Below are 24,408 nucleotides of genomic sequence, written 5' to 3'. Positions count from 1 at the left end.
TATGAGGGTCTATGCACACCCCGTAACTATAAAAGTTCGCTCATAGAAAATAGCTTAGTCATTCACAGTTTACGTGAGATATTTTTATAATACAGATTTCACTGAAGAAGATCAATGATATGAGAAAATATTTACGAGTGTTTGACTGGGCAGCACTTTCAGGCGACTCAATCCGTTTTTTGATAAATACGAAGAGTATTGAAATTCTTGTTGTATTTGAAAAAAAAATGCTTCCTGTCCACGTGGCCTCGATCTATACCCCTCCCCTCTCTCCGTGGACAAGCGTGGACATTGACTTACCCCCTAAACCCCCCCCCCATTGGTTGAACACGTGGTTTGTGGACAGTCTCTCAGAAGACAGTTTGAAAAAATAATGATACATAGTTTATTCTTACCGATCATGCATCCGAAATACTACAAATTTATACAATCGGCAACACGGTTTTGTTTTTGAGCCAGACCCAAGTCAGCAACTTCGTTGGTGATTCTCCCCGAGACGGCAAAGCTACACCACCAGCAAAAAAAAACTTCAACATAAAAGTTTCTTTCAACTCTCTCATTGTTCTCCCTACAGTTCGTCTGTCACCTAATAACCCCCACTTGCGACCAGCCCACATCCTCAGTTTCAGGCGACTCAATCCGCAAGCTACTTCAACAATCTACCATCTCTCCTGTTCCAAATCGATACCATGCTTGCCGAGATCGTCAGGTCTCTGTGTGTATAGCGTTCTCCCTCTCCCGCTGTCGATGCTCCGATCATGGAAATTTGATTCAAGCTGCGCGAGGCACCCCAACATCAACATGAAACCACCTACCAGTGTACCAAAATATCATCAGCATGGATGGGTGTGGGTGTATATGTTTTCATGAATGTGCTCTCTCTCAGGCAGAGAGAGAGAGCGTGAAACTGAGAGAGAGTCCTGTGCTCTCGCGCTCTCTGGGCGCGTTCCCCCGTTGGTTGTAATACGTACACAGCATAAGACTAAGATGGCCGACTTTATTTGATCGAAAACAATCGCGAAGTGCGGACGCAAAGTCGGGTACGATCCTCGGCCCACGGCAATCAGCGAACAGAAAACCACCCAAGAAGAGAGTGGATCTAAACCAACAACCACCACCCCGATTCGATAACTGTGTTGCTCCAAGCTGAAGTCGAAGACGGAGCTGCTACTAAGGTGTGCGGATCACTTGCGATATATGTTCGTGACATTCTGAATTGGTTTGGCACAGGAATAAGAGAACTGGGTGCGCGATCAACTGATTGTGATTGAGTGTGGATGTTTTTTTTTCGATTGAGTTGTGTGGAAAAAAATAAATAAATATAAACTCATCGGTGGATAGGATTGTAAATCCTGCGTGACAACATTAAGTGTGCGTAGTTCGGTCCATCCAGACTGCGCGTTAAGTTTTAGAGCCATTGGCTTGGATGCGCCTATGGCATAAGTGCGAGCACAAGAAGAGGAGAAACAACATGCCATGAAGCATAATTTTTTGGCGGAGTGCTTGAATGGTGTGTCGATTAGTTTCGCTTGACTAGCCGAGTTTCCGAGTCAAGAAAGTCGCCTGAGAGCGCGGTAGCGATCGTTTCGAATTAGTGATCGGAGTGATATTCAACAGCGGTCTTATGCGCACATGCCACTAACCGTCGTAGTTTAGGAAAGCTGTATGCGCGTCGTACGCAAGGGAAGCGGAAAGAATTCAGTGTGTGGTAAAAGTGCTTCGAAGATTTTTGGAGATTAGAAGTTTCAACCCCAAAACTAGAAATAGTGCCGGAGAGCTGAAATGTGTGTGGGAGTCAGTTTTTCTAGCGAGAGTGGGATGTAGAAGGCGCCGCGCCAAGTATTCAAACGAAAGCGAGAAATTGAGAGTGACAAAAAAAATGTTATCGAAAATGTCTACGCATCGAAAGCAGTGACGACGGGAAATGGACATTTAGTGGATACAGTTGCGATATGTTTTAGCGCGAAGTCGACACGGCATAGCGAAAAGAATAAAAATTAGTGTTTAAGAAAGCGACGAAAAAAAAAGATTCTAACACAAATATGGTAGTACCGACGATGGATAGTTTACCCCGAGTACCTGACACCCACGGCGATGCCGTGGATGAAAAAGTTTTCTCCGACCTGTACATCCGGACCAGCTGGTTCGATGCCTCGATCGCGCTGGATCAAATCGAGAAGGTAAGAGAAGAAACGTTGATTGATGTTAGGAATTTGTTTCAGAGGGAAGCTTTCGTTGGTTTTTCATTCATCTTGGGTGTATTCTGGTGGATTAGTTCTAAGATTGTTTACGCCTCTCTAGAAAAAATGCTAGATGCTTGATATTATTTACAGTGTAACAGTGCTCGAACGAAAAAAATGTAAAAATTGTTGGTATGTTTTTTTTACCTACGATATGCAAAAAAAAATCTATCCATGTACCGTTTTCGAATTTCTCACAAGTAATTCACCAGAATAATGCACTACACTTTATCAAAATGATGTGATTATTATGTAAAATAATCCATGGTCAAATTTCGAGATCAGATAATTGAATTAACAGTACAAATACGGCATAAAAGTATATCCACTTTATTCCGGATAACCACTTACTATTTTGATGAACCAACTTTGGCATAAATTACAGCTTTACATAGCGGTTTCAACAAGGATTCAACAAGTTTGGCTGTAGTTTCTAGTCTGATTTTGTTCCAGTCAATTGCAATTCCCTGCCGTAGTTGCTGAATGCTTGTTGGAATATTCTCTTAAACATTAACTTTCAAAATATACCACAAATGTTCTATTGGTCAGGAGATTGTGCTGGCTACTCCAACACATTGATTTTTCTTTCCGTAAATCAAATTAATATCAACTTTGAGGTATGCTTTCAATCTCCATCTTGCTGGAGTATGTACCGACGACCAATCTTCAAGTTTTTCGAACGTAGTGGAAACTTCCGCTTCAATATGTCCAAATAAACCTTTTTTTTCATTACTCCGTCAACGTAAACGAGTTCTCCGAAACGACACGATGCACAGGAAATTGTAAAAAAACAGATGAGTCACTTGGCCAATTATTATGTTTCAATAATTCACCTTCACCTTAGTTGATAGTCAAACAGTCATTTTGTAGACTTTAGCCGGTTCGTCGCCATTTGCATCAGACCCAAATAACATCACTTCAGTCCCACCTGACCAAATTACCTTCATCCAGTCATCAATTATCCAATTAATGTGATCCTTTGGCCACTTCGGTCGCTTTCAATGTTTTTCTCGAAAGCTGTGGTTTATTGAGTGCCACTCGACCCATTAAACCTTGTTTATGAAGTCAATTTCACTCTGTTTGAAATGTCACTCACTTTTCAAAGCTGATAATCCTCGATTTTGATTAACTTTCTGTACGATAGCTCTGATGGAACCACTCTTACAATTCACGCTTAACTTTTCAATTGGACCCATCTGATTTGATCGATTCTCTTCAGCGGCATTCTTTACCGTTAATAACTCAGCGTTAAAGCATTTCCTGATGTGTTCGACAATCAGAGGTTGGGTTAAAGTCCCTTTAAAAACAAGAACCAAACATTCGAAAATCAGGAGTGTAGAGGGGAAATCTCGTTTATCAAACTATATGGAAAAACTGGCGCAAAATCTGTTTGCAAGGCCGTGGTTATCGAAAGAGAAAGTCAATGAAGAGAATCGATCAAAACAGATAAGTCCTATTGAAAAGTTATGTGTGAATTGTATTCGCGATGACAGTAGTACATTGTCGACGTCTGGTGTCGATTTATAATTTGAAAATGTTTACATCATTTTTTTTAGTTACTTGAAACACGTATTCCTGACTCTCATTTAACCATTTGTCTATAAATTTCCGAAATTTTTACTAAAACCTTTCTTTATAATATAAAATTGTCTCAAAAAACAATTTTCGTATGAGATTTTTTTACCACCTGCAAAAAGTGTTTTTTTTATTTAAATAGAATACTAATTTGATACGGAAAAGTTGATTTTCATTCATAATTGTAATTTTACAAACGTGTTCCGCCTGAAAATCAATTATCAACAATGACGCTCCTCTAAACTCGTAAACGAAGCTCAATGCCGTCAACGCGAATGCAATGTAAGGATAATTACAAACACATTTTATTAGTAGTAGAAATGCTTTAAACCCGAATAATTATCACTTAAAACTAGGGCTAACCATTGATCTAATAGTCATTCGTCACAATTACGACAAGCTTCTGGAACGCAGGGCTGGCCTTATGATATATCCAGCCTCTATCATTAAAACCAGTCCGGCGTTTGTCTATAGGAAAGGATCAATGATTGTCTTGTTGGCCTTGATTGGTGTCACATTGAGTGATCATGGCTGAATGGCCCTATCTTCCGTCTGAAACTACAGATATTCCCGTAGGCAGTTCTGAGTGCGGATCGAGGTTTGGCATGGGGCTCTGTCTAGTTGAAATACCACATTCGTTATCGGTTCTCTTTGGAGTGTAACCCATTCACTGTATCTTCTTTCAAAATGATCTGCGGCTGCATCTGAAGCTACCAATTCTAACTCCGGTAAACATTTTTGTACTCGTTAACCACATCTTTTACCGGGAGGGAGTTTATGTAACGATCGGTTTGGGAGTTCGAGACGGTATGAAATGGTAAACATGATTTCAACTGTGAAGAGGATCGCAGAATTTTTTAACTCACTGAAATTTTAAATCATGTTACTATCATGTGTGTATTTCCGTGTCCTTTTATGATTTTCTATACAGTAAAGTCGAGGCGAAAGAACATGTCTTCTTCTGAATTGGCACTCACGTTCCTAGAGAATCTTCGCCGTCTCAACGTAGTATTACTTGCGTCATTTTTATTAGTACTTAGTTGAGATTTCTATGTCAAATAACACGCCTTGAATGCATTCTGAGTGGCAAGCTCTAGAATACGCGTGACCACAGTGCAAATCGGAGGAAATTTCTTTGACGAAAAATTTCCCCGACCAGAACGAGAATCGAACCGGCATGTTAGGTGTGACCACTCGGCCACGGGAGCACAAGGAACATGTCATTTATCCCATATAACCCACTGGATTCACCAGGATGATTCTTTTAATAGCGGCGTCATCTTTAAGATGCCGAGTTTTCTTCGGACGACCTGTAGGCCCCTTCACTAATAGCTGTTCCTTCATTCTTCGGCCTAAAACTCTTTCTACAGTCCATCGGCGCACTCCTACGACTGCTGAAATGTCTTTTTGCGACATACGCGCTTAGCAATCGCGAATACGCTTCCGCTTCATTATTATCCTACCTCCAGATGGAGAAAATAGGCTTTTGTTGTTGTTTCCAGCCTTCTGTGACATACATTGTGGCAGCAAAAGCATGCAACAAGAATCAAGATGTTGTATACACAGGTCAAGTCTTATTTGTATGATCTTTTTTGTACACCACCATTTGAAGCAAGCGAAGCCCGAGTGTCTTAGTCGAAATTACACTTTATTGAATGGGCTGAAGAGTTTCTTTAATCGGTAATGTCCCTTCCCGTGGAATGGTTACATTTTGGTATTGGACAAAAGTTAGGCAACTAAACTAACAGATATAGAAACGTGCTTTCAAATCACGAGTTCAATTATATTCATGATTTTCGGATCTGTACAATATGAAAATTATCAACCTATGTCTGGTTTTGGATATTTATTTATACTCAAATTGACAAAAATCAAACTAGAAGCCACAAAATTTAAGCAACTGGAAGATGTTATTAGATTCATAATGAATATGCTTACACACTGATAAGCAAAATAAAGTGCCCATCTCATAATTTTGTTTTGGATTTATCCAATTGATTTGGTTCAAATTAAACTAAACACACTGTAATATTTTTCGATATAAATATTTCTTTTTAAATATTTTTCATAATTTTTACATTCGTTTTTCACTTGAAGAAGCAAAAAATCAATTCACTTTCATCAAAAAACAATGACAAAACAGTACTCACTTCGATATGTTTTCGATGAGTTTACATCGGAAAACCCCTCGATTGTTTATATTGTTGTACATTTGTACACGTGATCGAATTTGATTCAGTTGAAAAAATAGAGTGTTATTTCGGAACCAATTCTCTTGTGTATCCGAAAATTGATGGTTCGTAATGTGCAAAACGGTAAATCGCACCGGGCTGTCGCTATCAGCAAGGCAGTGGTTTGGAAAACTCTTCCGAAACTAAAGACGTTCGGACTAGAGGTGTATAATTAGAGAGGTGTATCGTCAAGAGGCAAAGTCAAGAAGAACCCAAAGGTAACTGTCCGCGAGCTCCAGGAAACCCTTTAGCTATAAGTTTCCGGTTTCTGGTGCGGGAAGATCTAGAGGTTTCGCTGATCCAGACCATGGCCTTGAAGAGAAGTTCGCTTTTCACGGGATAACAACCCGGATTATACTGATAATTTATGTTAAATCGATTCAATCTCGTCAAAGTTTTCCTTGTACTACCTGGACGGTTAGCCGTATCCACAAATCCTCTTGTCCAGGAAAGCTTCAACAAACGAGAAACTACCGACTTGTGTATGCTAAATAGTTCACAAACTTCAAGAACACCTCTACTCAATCGACCCAATTTTACATTACGCGACACCGTTATGTTTGCGAACCACACCGTCTGCTCAGGGGTTTAACAATAAAAAAAACTAAAATTTGGAAAATATCTATCATCTCAATAAGTTTTCAAGTCAAATAATTACTACGTGGCAGTATTTGCCGATTTGATAACAACTAGACACCGCTCTGTTGATAAACTTGACAGTTGTTCAACTTTCTTCGCGAGCTTTTCATAACTACTCATTTTCACTGCAGTGCTGCCAAGATGATTGAAGCAGTATTGACTTAACCTTTTTCAGCGTAACAATAGAATTGCACTTCGAATTTGTTTTCATTCCTTGAGTTCAACTGCTTATCAAATTTCAGATGCCTGTTTACTCGTTGCAATGCCATCTATGTGTCAATACAGAAAATGTTTCAGCCCATGTATTAATTAGATGAATAATCTCTAGGAAATGTTTGCGCTATTCTTAAAAAAGTATATCGCAGTCAAGTCAAGTCAAAATTGCACATTACATCAGATCGTGATGTTCATGAAGTGTCCTACATTTTATCAGCTATTACACAACTCAAAATGTGGGAAATACGTCAAACATCAGCTGCGTTTGCTGCGTTGCTGTTGATTATTCTAGTCTCACAACGCTAGCTTTATGTAAATTAGTTCTGTGAGACGTTCACTGAATGACTAATTCAGCCACAGAACGTTATTACCGTTTCAAATCGGTGCCCACCTCCAAAAAAGCCGGAACTTTGCCTTCAACTTGTGGAGGCGAGTTGTTTCGGGAAACCGGGAAGTTTTTGTGCCTTCGGTTTCCGTTCTTACCCCCGGTCTACCCCGAAGATTTGATGCTTGGCAGAGAGATCATCAAATGCAGATATTTTTGTTCGAAGACGACAAGAATCAACAATAACAACAAAGAGATCACCGTTGGTTCATTTTGGATCATGCCGTATAGTAAAGAAATCGTCATTACAATCGTCATCATCAGCAGTTGACGTCTTCGTCGTTGTCGTCGCCGTCGCCCAAGTTCCCAACGTATATTATTCCATTAGCCATTACAACTCAATCTTCTCCATAAAAGTACGAAGAGGAAGAGATCTCGAAAGAGGCAGCAACCAAAAGAAGAAAAAAAACACGCCGAGCAGAGAGAAGAGGGATCATCTGATGGAAGCAGAAACAGTAAAATAACAAACGTTTCGAAGAAGTGAAAAAATTAAGATGAAACGACGGACGGTCGGGGTCCCTCTGGTCCCTGGGACTACGAGAAACGGAGGAGAATAGCATGGAAAGAACGAAGGCGGAGGGAATTGAAGAAATTAAGAGATTTGTTTTGCAGTCGCTCTATCAGTCACGGTCGACACCATCGCCCTGCTGCGGCTGCCGGACGCTTCACGATTACGGTGGCACAATGGTGGCGATGAATTGGTCCGTGCATTGCTAGAGTCAAATCCAATTCGTGGTCAAATTACCATTTGAATAAATTCAATAACAGTGAGAGGATATATTAAAGAAAAAACCTGCATGGTTGACGACGACCCAGTTGGCATTCGTACGTGTGTCTCCCCCCGTCACAATTGATCATGGACTGATCCGTGCGAAACAAGTTTCGCGCGCGCCTCTCGGCTACCTGAATTACTCGCCGAAAGTTGGAGAAATCTCCAATATCAGCGACACCGAGAAATGTTCCTGGACCACCCGGTGCGACACATTTCACGCCATCAGCTGAAATTAATATTATCCGGAGAGGAATTTTGTTGTTAGCTGACAGCTGAGAACCAGCGTTGAATTAGAGAGAGATCGAACAAAACAGATAGTATTAAATCAATTGTCAGTTCCGAGTGTCGTGTCAATTCGATACGCGCGCTCTAGTGGGCGTTTTTCGTTGTTGTTTAGTAGACCGCGTTTCGGTCGCGATACCATTCCAGTCGGCAGCGGACGGCAGCTGAATACATTCCATCGCTTTTGGCCCATTTCTGTTGTTTCTTATTGTTCTCTCAGGGACGACGGAAACATGCCTCCTACGAACTCCGCTGGTGGTCCGATCCGAGCCTCAATGCCAAAAATGGCCATAACGAAACGTGATTCAGAGTTGACTCCGCGGCCGTTGCGTCCAACGCAGTTGGACAGCGCACTATCAACAGTCCGTTCACGTTTTCCCAACGCGAACGCGAACCATCGTTGAGAGGTGCTGCCCAAAAATGTCATTGTTTCTTCGTGCGACTTGTTTTCTCATTATCAGCGGCCAGAGACTTGCTGGAGCTTCCAGCACGGGTAGCAGCTATACATAGTAATCACCACCGACAAAAATAACAGCGCTACTCGCACTGATAGCGATTTTATTTTTTCAACTCGCGATCGCGATAGAAACGCTGCTGCTCATTCATGAATTGGATCGCGATTCATTGACGCTACGAATTGCTTCCATTCATAGCACAATCGCACGCATAATTGTACTTTCGCGACCGGATTATGAAATCAGATGCTTTCTCCTTCCAGTTTCGGTTCAATGTCAGGGTGGTCCATTCACGCGACATCCAATTCGGTTTAGAAACCACAGAAAAGTGCACACGCAGTGTTTGTTTTGTTTCACACTGGGGCATGATTACGTGACTTTCTAGAAATCAGTTGAGAGCGAATCCAAAAAAAAACTATTCATTTTGACCTGGCTGTGCATTGCTGGAGTCACACAGTAGGAATCCGTTTAGCTGGGCGTTTTGGGATTAACCATTTTTGCAATTCTTTGAATTTTTTTCTTTACTCTAATACTGATTGCCTGCGGATAATAGCGAACGATAGGATACGACAGCAGCAGCAGCAACAGGACCGGAGGCAAGCGTCGTGTGTGGTATTTGCCATATTTTTACGAGTGGAATGGCAAATTGTCTGCAAAAAAAAATAACCCAAAACGAATGAAGATTGCTTCATTTCGATGAAAACGGAAGGATAGCTTTTATGACGAATGAAGTGGATTTTCATGTATCGAGAATAAAGAGGAAATGGGAAGTATATCAATGGAAAATTCCAGAAACTGTCAACACATAACAGCCAACTGATATAACAACTTTCTATAATAGTGATTTTCCAGAACAAATTTATTTACTGCCTTTACGTTTCCATCTGTTGTTAGCGTGCTGGAACGTCCAGAGTCAAGTCCGTCATTAGCATCTCCTCGGCCATCTTGAAAGGGTTTGTACCACTATTTTTTTGTTGAAAGTAGACTTATCGTGTGCCATGGCCAACATTTGAAATCTCGCGTAACTTTTGAAAAGGTCCTATGTAACAAATGTGAACAAATCGAGTTAATGGATGCACGCTATTAGTTTTCAATCATTTAATGTATTACAAAAACAATCGTTCACGTATCTATCTTCTTCATCTTTTTATCGCCGATACAAAACATATCCAATGTACAGATTCGGATTTTATGCGCCCGGCTGTTACTTCGGACGCCTCTTTTCTTCGACGCCCGAAACGTCCGAAGTAACAAAGCAGTCAAAACAATACGAAATCGTACTTCGGTCGTTTTGAGTTTTTGTTTCTTACAGGTGTTGTTACCGATTTTAGTACAATTAGACGAGTGATAACAATAATAATCTGCCTTTAGAATGAAATGCTGTTATTTGGATTGTTGTTTAGTAGTTAGTTTCAAATTCTTATCGTGCAACGTAATATGTCCAATGTGCAAATGCGGGCAGTCAAAAGGTCCAATGTAACATTTTTCGCTCCTAGTCTTCAACTTTAATCTCAAATCACGGAACAACAGTTACGACTGGTTTTTCAGAGTTATTCTTGACTGCTAGTGGTGAAAGTAGTGATAAAGACCGCGGGATAATGTTTGGGTCTTCAACTTCGTTTTTCTCGAGTTGACGAAAATGTTACATTGGACCTTTTCAAAAGTTACGCGAGAAATGCTTTCGAAGCTCTTAATTCGATAAAAATAATCTATCGGAAATCAAGATCAAGTCTATAATTGGTTCATTACAATAGAGATCGATGGAAGCCAAACATTCAAAAACCGGAACAGCTAACAGAACTACTGGCGACTACAATTCTCAAATATAAAATCAAACTTTCAAATTTGTAGATAAAAATGCATGCAGTACAGTGGCCATTCCGAAATAAAGGACTGAAGCTCCTGGGTAGTCTCTGGATCAGTTTGGTGAACTCGTGAGAACTTTGATTATTTGGAAGATTTGGAAGAACGATATAACTGGTATTGAAATTCTTCCGGAATCTTGGATGGCTCATCAGCTCCGGAAAAATCGTTACAGACGTGAAATTGTTAACTCTCTGAAATGGTTTCTGAAGTTTCGTAGCATGATACTTAATTGCAAATCAGTAACACTAGTAGACAGTGACATCCTCGAGCAAGGTTTCGTCTGTGTCAGCCTTCTAAAGTCATCGGTGTATGTATGTAGCAGGGCCCGAAATCTTCGAAGGTGAAAAATGAGGACCGACTCTACTCTCAGCAGCTTCGCTTCGACTAGAACTGCTTCGGCAGTCGCCGCCAACAAAAATTGACTTGACTAGAAAATGAATTCACTATCGTTGACTAGCGAGGATGACTGGTGAACGAGTCCAGTCAGTGGTTATTTGAACTGACTCGACTAATGAATACAAATCTGCCTCTTCATTCAACTGACTTCAATCCACACTTCCATTTCCCCCTGACACTAATTCATTCCCGCGTACCCAATATTATTTTTAAGTCCATATAAAAAGGAACAAAAACATGATTTCTGATGCAAAAAATAAATTACCCCATCAATGGACGGTTTATTGTGTACCCATCGTGAACTCAAACCAACGAACTTAGACATTTATCAAGTATGCTATAAAGGTCCTCGCGTTAGTATTAGTTAGTATTAGGCGTGCAAAATAGCGCACACACACTGCACGTTATTTTATACGTGTAAGTAATTTTCGTGTACGATACAAAAGAATCTAGCTTACCTGTAGCGTATGTCAAACCACGTTGAACTCAAACATCGATGCATGCGAGGAACGAATTCATTTTGGGGGAAGTCACTTCAAAATGCAAAGAGGACAATTTGACTGGGAAGAATGAAATGATATAGTCGAGCCGGTAGAGGGAGATAGCGACTAAACGGCCGACTGACTGTTCAGTCATTTTGGCGGAGAAACTGCGTGAAGCCAAAAGTCATTACTAACTGACTATGGATATAGTCAGTCAGTTAGTCAGCTGACTATCCTCAGTTGACTATGACTGTGCAAAGCCCTGGTATGTAGCCCAACTCGCAACCAGCGATATATTCATTCCGACACGATCGTCGTTGTGCTCCCGTGGCCGAGTGGTTAGCGTCATAACTAACATGCCGGGTGTTAGGGTTCGATTCCCGTTCTGGTTGGGGGAATTTTTCGTCAAAGAAATTTCCTCCGACTTGCACTGTGATCACGCATATTCTAGAGCTTGCCACTCAGAATGCATTGCAAGGCGTGTCATTTGGCATAGAAATCTCAACTAAGTACTAATAAAAATGACGCAAGTAACGTTGAGACGGCGAAGTTCCTCTAGGAACGTTACTGCCATTAAAGAAGAAGAAGAACGATCGTCGTTGTGGGAGACTACAATCTTCTCCGGTTGAAATGAGAGAACAATGTGATTAGATGGTTGATACGAGAGACGCTTCATTAGACCAAGACATTACGCCAGTCGAATCGATGGTTACCATCGATCTCCTTTCAAAAAACAGTGTATCGAACGCAAATGACCACCTTCTAGGCCTGGTATTCTAGCGATCCTAGCATTGTTGAACCAATCGTGTCTTCATCTAGCCTACCTACAAGATTTTACAAGTCTTCCGGGCAATGGTGCGATAAGTGATATCGCTTATTTCATGGTAGAATTGGCGAATCTGTTCGCTTATCATTTCGAGAAGATATATTGTTCCAATACGCCAGTATTATCCCCGGACAGCTTCTCGCATCGTTCCGCTTTTGATCTGAATTTATCGTTGTAATAATACAGCACGATATCTCATCTGGCTTAGGTAAACTTGACGTTTCTAAAGGTTCTAACACTGATCAACCACTGTTCCTAAAAGAATCCGCCACATCTCTGCAGACACTGACAATCATCTTCATGAAGTCGCTACGTTACAGCACATTTCCGCAGTTGTAGAAAACCGCTCCAATATGTTCGATCTTCGAATCGGGCTCTAATCATCATGTTGGAAATTTTCGAGACGTTTCCATCCTAAGATGCGTGGTTAAAAGTGTTTGAGAAACTAGTCCACAATCTGAATCAAAAACACCCCGTTGCGATTTCATTTTGCACATGTTCTGCACAGACGATTTTCCAACGGAAGTGGTATGTTTTATCCTGTCTTTTTGGAATTTACCACCGTCTCTGTTCCCTAAGGTTTAACACTTTCGACGCCCCGTCACATAGGACATGAAAAATAATAATAAATTCATAACCATAATATTATACTGTTTATACTATACTTTTTAGTAATATATAGTACGGATGGTTTGTACTGCAGTTTTTTTTTGCAAAACCTCTATTCTATGACTTTGGCATGTGTTATTGTCATCAATTCGTCTTCAATTGAAAACAAACATTGCTAGATCATGTAAAAGTTATCTATCAACTATGTTTGATCTTCATTTAATAATTTAATCGCAAATTGGGCTCTGCAAGAAACTCAAAAACGTCGCGTTGGGCGTCGAACGTGTTAATTTCACTAATGCACAAAAAGTGTCAACGGAGAATATTTCCGGGCAATGAATCCATCAATCATGTGTTCGGGTACGCACCTCTTTGCCTCCAAACTGCTTCAGAGTAGTTTTCGTGTAGTGGCAAGGTGCCAAGAAATTCGATGCCAGTCAAAGATCTTTTCGGGCCGGTAAGCAACCAAACAGGACACTGGAGTAGAATCTGGTGGTTGAAAGACGTCCCCGAAAGCTGTACAGTGAGATTCTCACGAAATACGAAGAATGAATCCTCATAGCCGACAAAACGTGCGTGAAGATGGATGTCCCTAGCTAGTTCAAATTCGTTTTTGTCGATAAATTAGCAAGAAAGCTTATGATCTACCAATTTGTTGCAGTTGTGGACAAAAAACCTAGGTTTTCGAGACAAAGAAGACTATGGATTCCAAAATGCAAGAGTTCCAGAAAAAAACGTGTTCTTCCTCACATTAAAACTCACAGTGGACCTTTAAAGTTTTGGCCTGATTTGGCAAGCTCCTTTTACAGCGCAGCAATTGCCGTGCAGCCGTGTAATTGAGAAATATTGGGCAATTGTCAAACAGAAGTTGAATAAGAGTGGAAAGATGATTCGGGATGAGACTAGGGATACCATCCGTCCTGATTTGTCTGAACATATCATGATTATTAAAGACATATTAATCTTTGGGGCGTCCTGATTATTTATTTTTCATATTCTAGCATTTGTCCTGATTTCCATATGAAATTGAAAATTTTGTTGACGAATACTATTTTTAGTACATTTTGTATTTGAGTAAAAAAAATTCTATTAGTGACTAAAATTTTGTCAGCTTGTAAAGAGTTACAGTTGCAACTCTCACCAGATCTTCCATCTGTTTTCATCCAGAGTTTTTGTTTCTCCAATCACGGTGTTGTTCTACCGACAAATTGCGCCGGAAGTATGCTTGTTTTACAGAAAAACGCAATGATTACTGTTCAAACGTATCGGAGACCAATGTATATTTTGTCATTTTGTTGAAACAGAGGTTTGACATCAATTTGACACAATGAACTATTACAGGTAAACCCGCATATCCATACACTGAAACATTCCAAGAATATCCTAATGACATACGATTTGAAATCGATGTAGGTGCAAATATCAAATCCAACCGTTCAGAAGATTTGAGTTGGGAAGATATTCTTGCGTTTCATACCATGATGCATATTAAACGGACCCAAATCCATGGATTGACTTGACGTTTTAAAGAGTCATTCCTTGATGAGCTTCGACGAAAGTTCGGATCATTATCTTTAACGAGCTGAAAGTCGGATCAATTACTCAATTTTACAGAATATGCAAATACATATTCAAAATGCCCAAATACACAAATCGAACCATGGTAGATTCAATAAATGTCAGGTTTCTAGGTCCACTTGTACTAGAGGCACCCTACACCACAAAATGACTGTTTGACTGTCGGTCGAATTTTTTTCGGATATAATTCGATTTTGAGTTTGCGCCATAGTCTAACTTAACGTTAATGTTGGCGTTTCGTAACCACCTTGAGAGTACTCACCTTGGGAATTTGATAAATGTATCACATAATTATGCAATGGTTACGACCTCTTTCGGGAGTTGTTTCGAAAGAATTAGTTTCCTTGAAGTTCTGAAGCACGTACTGAACGGACGATGGTAGTTTTACAACAATTTCGGACAAGCCTTTGCCTTCATTTCTCAGGTAAGATCAGTTTGCGGACTGCAACTGGGATTTCATGATGGAAAATTGTCCATTTTACATGAAAATGAAGATTAAAATCTTAAAAAATATAACTAGTAAACGCTAATTTTTGAAGATTTTACCGTTTTTACAGCTGTAAATTCTGCAAGAACAATTGTGATGCATTATATGTTGTTTGCCATGGACGCTGATTTTTTCAGATGTCTTCACATAGTACAAAAAATGTTTTCAAATCTCTTCACGGTCACATTGAAGGAAACTAAAATTCATAACATAATTTTGAACAATGTTTGGTAGATTATTCAATGTTTATTCTAACGGATATTGTTATTAGCGTTCATTAAACTTACCTCGAGGTTTTGAAATTTATTTCAATAAATATGATCAAAGAATATACAGCGCGGACTCGATTATATACAGTCTCCGATTTCTTTTCACTGTATATAATCGAATCCTGTATAAAAAGGGTGTGTCACATCAAATTGCATCACGGAAAAAACGCTGTAGAAATTTAATTTTTAGGAATTATATCTTCAGCTTTCGCTTATAATCAGATAAGAGTGTATAGATCACGTTGGCCATGCTTCACTGTCAATTTTTCGTAAATTTGGAAAAATGGTGTCGAACGAAAAAGAGCGTCGTGAATTAATCCTGCGCACTCATTTCGAGAATCCGGAGTTGTCACATCGGGACATCGGTAAGATGCTGGGAATCGTCCAATCCACGGTCAGCAGAGTACTAAAACGATACTTCGAGAACCTAACCATCGACCGGAAGGTGAAGAACGGCAAAAATGAATACTCCGTCAGTGAAAAAGATCACAAGCGCGTAGTTAAGCAGTTTAGACGTGATCCGAGAAGTTCGGTCCGCGATGTCGCCAATAAGCTGAATTTGTCAAGTTCATTCGTCCAGCGGACCAAGCAGCGGGAGGGCCTGCGTACATACAAGGTTCAGAAGGCTCCTAACCGCGACGAAAGTCAAAACATGGTGGGGAAGACGCGAGCCCGGAAGCTGTACACCGAAATGCTGACGAAGCCGCATTGCCTGGTAATGGACGACGAAACCTACGTCAAAGCGGACTTTCGTCAGCTGCCGGGCCAGTTGTTCTTCTCCGCAGAGGACAAATTCAGCGTTCCGGAGGAGATTCGCAAGCAGAAACTATCCAAGTTTGCCAAAAAGTACATGGTGTGGCAAGCGATCTGCTCTTGCGGAAAGCGGAGCGCCCCCTTCGTGATGACCGGCACGGTAAACGGGCAGGTTTACCTTAAGGAGTGCCTACAGAAGCGCTTACTACCACTATTGAAGCAGCACGAGGGCCCGACCATCTTCTGGCCGGATCTCGCTTCGTGCCACTATTCAAAGGACGTGTTGGAGTGGTACGAAGCCAACGGGGTCACCTTCGTGCCAAAGGAAATGAACCCGCCCAACGCGCCGGAGCTTCGCCCAATAGAGAAATATTGGGCGATTATGAAGCAGGCCCTCCGGAAGAACCCGAAAGTTGTCAAACCGGAGGCGGACTTCAAGAGAAAATGGATTTCTGTTCAAAAAAACTACAACCTGACGTTGTACAGAACCTTATGGAAGGGGTAAAGAGGAAGGTGCGAGCATACGGGCTTGGGCTCGAAGTATGAATAAAAAGAAAATGCCAAAAGTTGTTTAATAGTTTTCATTTTTTTTTTTTTTTTTTTATCCCATTTATTTATTTAAGGCTCATTAGCATTTTAGCTGTAACAGAGCCGAATCATATCTATAATTAGCACATTACACAGTTGCCATTCGCCAGTATTCCTTCTATACCATTACATATGGTACATTCACACAGTAGCCATTTAGGCGTAAGGGTATTCTTTCTGTTCTTCCATTATCCAGTTGGACCACCGGACAGCGGAGACAGTTGTTTGATCATTGTTGAGTTATTTATAGAACAGTAGCCCGATGTGTCTGGCAGAGCAGAGCAGTTGTATGGATGAATCGATCTTATTTCGACCGTGGATCGATCTCCATCGCTGATGATTGTTGCGTGGACGTAGCTATTCTGTAACAACACAAAGATGGTCAATGAGGGCCCTGAGTTTTGAACTCACGATCGATCGCTTACTAAGCGAACGCGCAACCAATGTGGCTACGGAGACCCCCAGTTTTCATTTTACTGTCTAAAATTTTCAAAAGGATCGGTCTACTGGGCGATTTTCTACAGCGTTTTTTCCGTGATGCAATTTGATGTGACACAGGGTGAATCAAAAAAATATTTTTTTCTTCGTTTTTTATACATATATTTTTCGTTTATTGAAAATAAAAGAAGAATTTAATTTTTGATTCATCCCCTTGAAGACAGAAAACACCTTTCTCACATGAAAAAATATTATTTTCCAGAATTTCTCAGAAGGTGATAGTTGATCATATTTGACAAAAAATCCTTCTACGCATATGTTCGAATTTCAACAATGACAGAGTTATGGACTTTTTTTTTGTTTCTGACTCTGTTGCCCTTAACTGGTTCTACACTTAAAAGTACGCTGCGTAACCCAATTATGTTGCCTTCATTTGAAAGATGAAAACATTTAGTACAGGATATAGTAGTGGAACATCTAAGTTAGTGGATTTTAATAACTGTTTTGGAAGTGGAAATTTAAAAGTATTGTTTAAAGTGTGATTGTTAATTTTATCCCAAAAATTCATACTGAACTTGATTGTTTCTATCAATTAAATTAATGTTCTTAAACCACTCTACAATTTGTTCTTTGGCATCCAACTTCTATCTTGCTTAATTTCACTACAATATCGATATAAACAATTGCTGGTGAAAATTCAAGCAAATTCTTCAAAAATCACGATTTTTACCTCACTGTACATTTAATAGCCACTTAAATTCCACGTTAACGTTAAAGGTTGCATCTTTTCTTGTAACAAGCTATATTTGAAAAGTAAAAAAAAAAATTTTTTTTTCAAACTGTATATAATCGAGTCCAAAATTGTATAGAATCGAATCACATAGATTCGAGTCTGTATATAATCGAGTCCGACCCGTATTGTGCAGCAGCGAACAAAATGTATGTGTTTAGAAATAATAATTGACTAGCTATACCGTTGATTGAGTGAATATCGCCCCAATTCATCCATAAAAACGGAACTATGATAAGTGTTCTATTAAAGTGGGCTAAAATGCCAAACCATAGAAGGGATGAATCTCATTTATAGAACAATTGTTATAAATAACTCAATTTGTGTATGCCAGTTTTGAAGTTTGGGTTGTAACTCAAAACATGTACATAAAACTATTCATTGATACAGTAACCGGAAAACCTCCGATTCGTGAAGTGGTCGTGAAAAAAAAAGTGAGAGAACGACACTTAACCCTTTGAATACGGGGGAGCGCGATAGCGCTCCTCCTGTTATATGCCAAAACTGCGGAGAGCGCGATAGCGCTCTTCTAGCTTGATGTTAATATTTTTGGCTTGGCACCTCTTAACGTAGAATTTCGTCTTTCGGGGACATTTATGAAAGAGGACTCCACGTGTAGCAAACGATAATTGCAAATGAAATTGTGTAAATATAATATTTTCATTATTAAAAAAATATATATATACAAATAAGAAAATTAATGTTAAAAAATTTTATAAAACCCACTTTTTGTGTATGTTTTTTTCATTAATACAACTTTTGCGACCTAAACAGTTATCTGCGTTCTTTAGTATTTTTTCAAATATACCTAAACTCATCCCATTTTTGGCATATGCTCACAAAATTTGCTCCGCACTCAAACGGTCAAACAAAAACCTTACCTCTTCTGACGATATTTTCGGCCAATAGTATCATACTGAAATGTCTTCACATACCTCATAGTGTCTTCAAAATGTCTTCACAAAAACAAATCTCTTCACAGTAAATCAAATGTTTTCACAAAGATTACATGTCTTCAAACCTGGCATCTCTGTTTCTCGCGCTGAGTGACAGATGGTCGATTGTTCTCACCATTTTTTAAAAGGTCGTAACTGCGCAGAACAATTTTTAACTTGCATTTTGGACCTCGTTCGCCTTTATCACAATTTTATATAATTCAACTATTTTTTTGTTCGTTTTAAAGGCTAGCCTAAATAGAGGACGTATCTATTCACTAAATGAAACAAGCTGACTGTCGCTTCGATTTTATTTTAGGCATATTTTTTTGTGCTGTAATCTTGGAGCTAGTGCTTAACGGACAAAAAATGACGATGGTTTGGCCATAATCCTAGATGTGATTTTCCTGATTTTTAACTTCAACCAAATGATATCCCTAGATGAGACAGAGATGAAGAGGTGGTGGAACAAAATGGCCGCACAAGTTACCCAAAATATGTCCAAAATATGACGAGAGGTATTCGAAGAGAAGTGCGAGACGTCATCGAAACCAAATCGGAATAATTTTGAATTTTAAAGTGCAATAAATGACTTTCATTATAAGTATCCAATATTTTTATTTCATTAACATGGTTCCGAGATACGTTTTTTGCGTACAGATATCAAATGATTCAAGCTTTACTTGTCAAACAAGGGAAAAAATGAATTCGACCCCAAATCAGCTTCACTTATAATGGATGCTACGCAGATGAATCTGGAATTGCAAATGTTCCCTTCATGTTTCGGAAGCTAGCCTCTACGTAAACATTGTAACGGTACAAAATTAATATTATATCGTGGGGCTGAGTATGCAAACTGTTGTTTTCCATTCCTTTGCACATCGCGATGATATTTCAAACCGGCCATATTTGCTGACCTCAGTTATCTTCGCATTTCGTTTACTCTGCTGAGGTACTGTATCAAATTTTCTACTCCACGCAAAATTTCTCTGTTTCCTTTGATACCCATTTCATTCACGCAATACCGACCATCATAACCGATATCCTTCATTAAAGCTGGTAGCCGCTCCGATCGCCTCGTGCGCTGAAGTCTCGAACCCGAGCCCTTCAATCTCCAGAATCGCCGGTTCGAATCGGTCGCCACTAATAAACACATAACTGAAAATGTAAACACAAATAACGGCAGTGTTTAAATAAGAAGCCTGCCGAGAGAAAACAAAAAAAAAAGACAACAAAACGATTAACTCGAACGATCGACGACGATTGTTACGAGAGGCTGGATGGATGCTGTGTGTGTCCAGTGAGTGTGGCAGGGGGAAGGACACAAAATTAAAACAACAACCATGCAGCAAACGAAAAAATATGTTCGAATTGAAGATTGAGAAATCCGGTAGCAATTTATGAGATGGCAGAATTTAGATAACACAAATGACTTATTTTTTTTGCCTTTTGCCTCTCCTGTGTGTGTTCCTTCGCTGTCGTTGCCGCCGTAGCAGCAACCGCCACCGTGTAGCGTTCGAGTTGTTGTTTAACTGCCTTTGCCACCAAAGCCACGCATACAGAGTTGGGCTGAGCTAACATTTCCTCGCCCCGGAGGCGAGTATCTTGTGGCGGCGTCTTCGATCCATCGCTCGATGATGGGGCTACAATCTGAATGAAGTGTCTCCGTGAGTCCGTCAGACGACGATGGCGGATGCTGTTGATGCCGCTGCCTCTGACGCCGAAGTTTAAATAATATTATTTTCTTGCGGTTGTGACTTCCAAGGTGAAATTGATTCGACTTGTGTCCTTTTGGAGGCTCAAAATTATCGTCTAGGCATGCGAGGAGTTATCCGCTAGTGAGAACAAAATTCCTAGACTCTAGCGAACACAGCTCACCGGCTGGCGCTATGTCAATTATCCGTGCTTGTCCGTCCCATCGCGCGCTGGGTGGGCTTGCTAGAGCGCGAAACCACACGCGGTCAAGAGCTCGATCCTACTCGAGCTTGGCCGTTTACTCGCGCGTACTCGAAAAGGTCAGTGATCGTCACTTCTATACGGACAATTAATTCTGTACACAAACCGCAAACATTTACCGCAACAGAGCGGCGACGACGGCTGCAATGTGGATGCGCACGACGGAAGAGGATATTCTAGGGTTGGGGACTTGACGACAATTGCGACAGTAATAGAAATGAATGGCCTATAATTAAAATAAATATTTATTATGTAATTATTCAGATCTGAGTGTTGGATAGCGTTTGGCATCGTGGCGACGGCGATGGCGATCGGCAACTCGCGGAGTGTAGTCTACCGCACACCGAGACTACACACTGAGGGAGCGAAACTGAATGACAACGAATACAGCCAAGACACCTTCGGGAAAGAAGAATATAATGTTTGGCTTATATTAAAATTGCCCGTATTATTATTATTATTATTGTTACTACTGATGCTCCGGAGCGGGACTTCCTCCCGAGAGCCGAGCGTAAGCACGACGCGCCCCTACCTCAGATCACCGCTTCACATCGCCGCTCAGCCTACAGCTTGCTGTCCATATTTGGCACAGTAGACCACCTCGGTTTATTGTTCGCCCGTTCTGGATTTACTACACAATAATAAAGACATTTTCCGTTGCGGTTGTGAGCCACAGTTGTTGGCACGAGAGCGCAGTCAAACTCCGGTACCAATACAGACGAGACTTCCGTGAGGTTGGCGTAGTGTGAGATGTCCGGTCTCTCCGGTATGTTCATTAGGACTCTCTCTCTCTTGCTCTCAGCCTCGATCAAGCTCGATCCTCGTGATCTCGCTGTGTTGGTCAGGCATTCCGTGAAGCGGGTATACGTCATATTGACATACACGTTACTCCACGCTCATTCTCTCCGGTTTCGTCGTTGTCGATGACGAAGGCGCGAGTAACGCGCGCAGAGTGGGACCCCCGAGGTGTGTGCCGCGGCAACAGTGTCGATGCGGTAGGTCTAAATATCAGATTAAACAATTCAACATATTCGCGCTCGGTTGCCGCGGCAAATAAGACCGCCAAGGAGATGCGCGATGCTGTTTTACGCTGGCGGCTAGCTGAGGAGATAAACATTGGATGTAAACAGCCGCGAAAACTATCATTACGTTATTAGCGCGACATGTGTTTTGGGATTTGAACATTTCCCAGCGAGCGTTGTATAGGCGGTACGCCACGACTGTTGACGCTAGTTTGTGGGAAAAAAAAAGATCACCACCGTGGAGACAGACTAAGGCGGATAAAACGTTTGTGCATCCGCGAGACTCTTATCGTGTCTCCGCTTTATCCACGCATTCACACGAGTCACACGATCCTGATGCCGGCCGAGCCGTGGCGCATGCCACATATATCGTACATACATTCTTGGCAATTGACCTTGACATTTATCTCTCGCGCAATCCTCCGCACTCCAAGCCATACCCTCGCAGCGATGGGATAACCTTGCGCCAAGGCATCAACATGCATGCAGCGTTATCCTGAGTAACCTTCCGCGAAGTAGTTGCTGCTACCACAATCGGCAGCGGGGATCATCGCAATCAGGGTACGCATGGTGGTCTCCGCAGTCCGACTCCAGTCGTGGCGGTGTGGCGCGCATTTTCTTCTCGCTTACGCGGTCAATAATGCAGCACGAAAGCTGCGCCACCATGCGTATGAACTGGTGGTATGGAGACCTAAGGATTGTGAAGTTGATCACCGAGACGCCGTACGGCCCTACGACGCGTGCTTTCGAGGTTGACGCCAAGGAGTACAGTGCCGGCGGAAATAATGCATACACGGCAGGAGTATTCATTGTTTTTGACGTACGTCTAACCGCAATATATGGAGGGGTAAAATGAAAATTTAAACACAGAACATGCAGCGAAAAATGAAACATTTCGAAAGTTCATAACTCGAACATTTCTTTATTGATCGCAAAGATATTGCATCAATTGATAGGAAATATTTCTACGCATCTATCACAATTAATAGAATAAAGGGTGTGTCACATCAAATTGCATCACGGAAAAAACGCTGTAGAAATTTAATTTTCAGGAATTATATCTTCAGCTTTCGCTTATAATCAGATAAGAGTGTATAGATCACGTTGGCCATGCTTCACTGTCAATTTTTCGTAAATTTGGAAAAATGTCGTCGAACGAAAAAGTGCGTCGTGAATTAATCCTGCGCACTCATTTCGAGAATCCGGAGTTGTCACATCGGGACATCGGTAAGATGCTGGGAATCGTCCAATCCACGGTCAGCAGAGTACTAAAACGATACTTCGAGAACCTAACCATCGACCGGAAGGTGAAGAACGGCAAAAATGGATGCTCCGTCAGTGAAAAAGATCACAAGCGCGTAGTTAAGCAGTTTAGACGTGATCCGAGAAGTTCGGTCCGGGATGTCGCCAATAAGCTGAATTTGTCAAGTTCATTCGTCCAGCGGACCAAGCAGCGGGAGGGCCTGCGTACATACAAGGTTCAGAAGGCTCCTAACCGCGACGAAAGGCAAAACATGGTGGGGAAGACGCGAGCCCGGAAGCTGTACACCGAAATGCTGACGAAGCCGCATTGCCTGGTAATGGACGACGAAACCTACGTCAAAGCGGACTTTCGTCAGCTGCCGGGCCTGTTGTTCTTCTCCGCAGAGGACAAATTCAGCGTTCCGGAGGAGATTCGCAAGCAGAAACTATTCAAGTTTGCCAAAAAGTACATGGTGTGGCAAGCGATCTGCTATTGCGGAAAGCGGAGCGCCCCCTTCGTGATGACCGGCACGGTAAACGGGCAGGTTTACCTTAAGGAGTGCCTACAGAAGCGCTTACTACCACTATTGAAGCAGCACGAGGGCCTGACCATCTTCTGGCCGGATCTCGCTTCGTGCCACTATTCAAAGGACGTGTTGGAGTGGTACGAAGCCAACGGGGTCACCTTCGTGCCAAAGGAAATGAACCCGCCCAACGCGCCGGAGCTTCGCCCAATAGAGAAATATTGGGCGATTATGAAGCAGGCCCTCCGGAAGAACCCAAAAGTTGTCAAATAGGAGGCGGACTTCAAGAGAAAATGGATTTCTGTTCAAAAAAAACTACAACCTGACGTTGTACAGAACCTTATGGACGGGGTAAAGAGGAAGGTGCGAGCATACGGGCTTGGGTTCGAAGTATGAATAAAAAGAAAATGCCAAAAGTTGTTTAATAGTTTTTATTTTACTGTCTAAAATTTTCAAAAGGTAGACCAGTAGACCACTGGGCGAATTTCTACAGCGTTTTTTCCGTGATGCAATTTGATGTGACACACCCTTTATTAATTGTCCTGAGATAAGCAATTGAATAACTATAAAATGTCAAGCGTTATCTAAACGCCCTAACTGCTACGTTTTGATTGGCCGGATTTACGGTTTCCCCAACACAGCTTTCAAAATCAATGTGCCTGGGGGAAATTGGCTTTGTAAATACATGCAAGTTGGGGGAACTTTTGTTCCCACCGAAATGTGTTCCTTAACACAGCCCACCGACATATGTTCCCTAACACAGCCATCAAAATAGTCCCACGTCAACCTTGCGGTTATATCATAAATACAACCCACTCTTTTTTTTTTGCGTGCTTTTTGCTGTGAATCATT

At 41.2% G+C, this 24,408-nt stretch overlaps 1 protein-coding gene across 1 annotated transcript in view; it reads left to right on the top strand.

The window, feature by feature from the left end:
• The first annotated feature begins 962 nt into the window (after window positions 1-962).
• The window catches only part of LOC129769261 (protein patched), a 65,119-nt gene continuing 41,673 nt past the window's right edge, over window positions 963-24,408 (top strand). Inside the window, exon 1 of the mRNA XM_055771385.1 lies at window positions 963-2,180. Coding sequence (XP_055627360.1) covers window positions 2,043-2,180 — 138 coding nt within the window. The 5' untranslated portion in view covers window positions 963-2,042. The remainder of the gene's footprint in view (window positions 2,181-24,408) is intronic.

This window comes from Toxorhynchites rutilus, chromosome 2 (assembly GCF_029784135.1).
Source record: "Toxorhynchites rutilus septentrionalis strain SRP chromosome 2, ASM2978413v1, whole genome shotgun sequence".
NCBI classification, from domain to species: Eukaryota; Metazoa; Arthropoda; class Insecta; order Diptera; family Culicidae; genus Toxorhynchites; species Toxorhynchites rutilus.
This window is presented reverse-complemented; position numbering and strand designations above follow the sequence as displayed.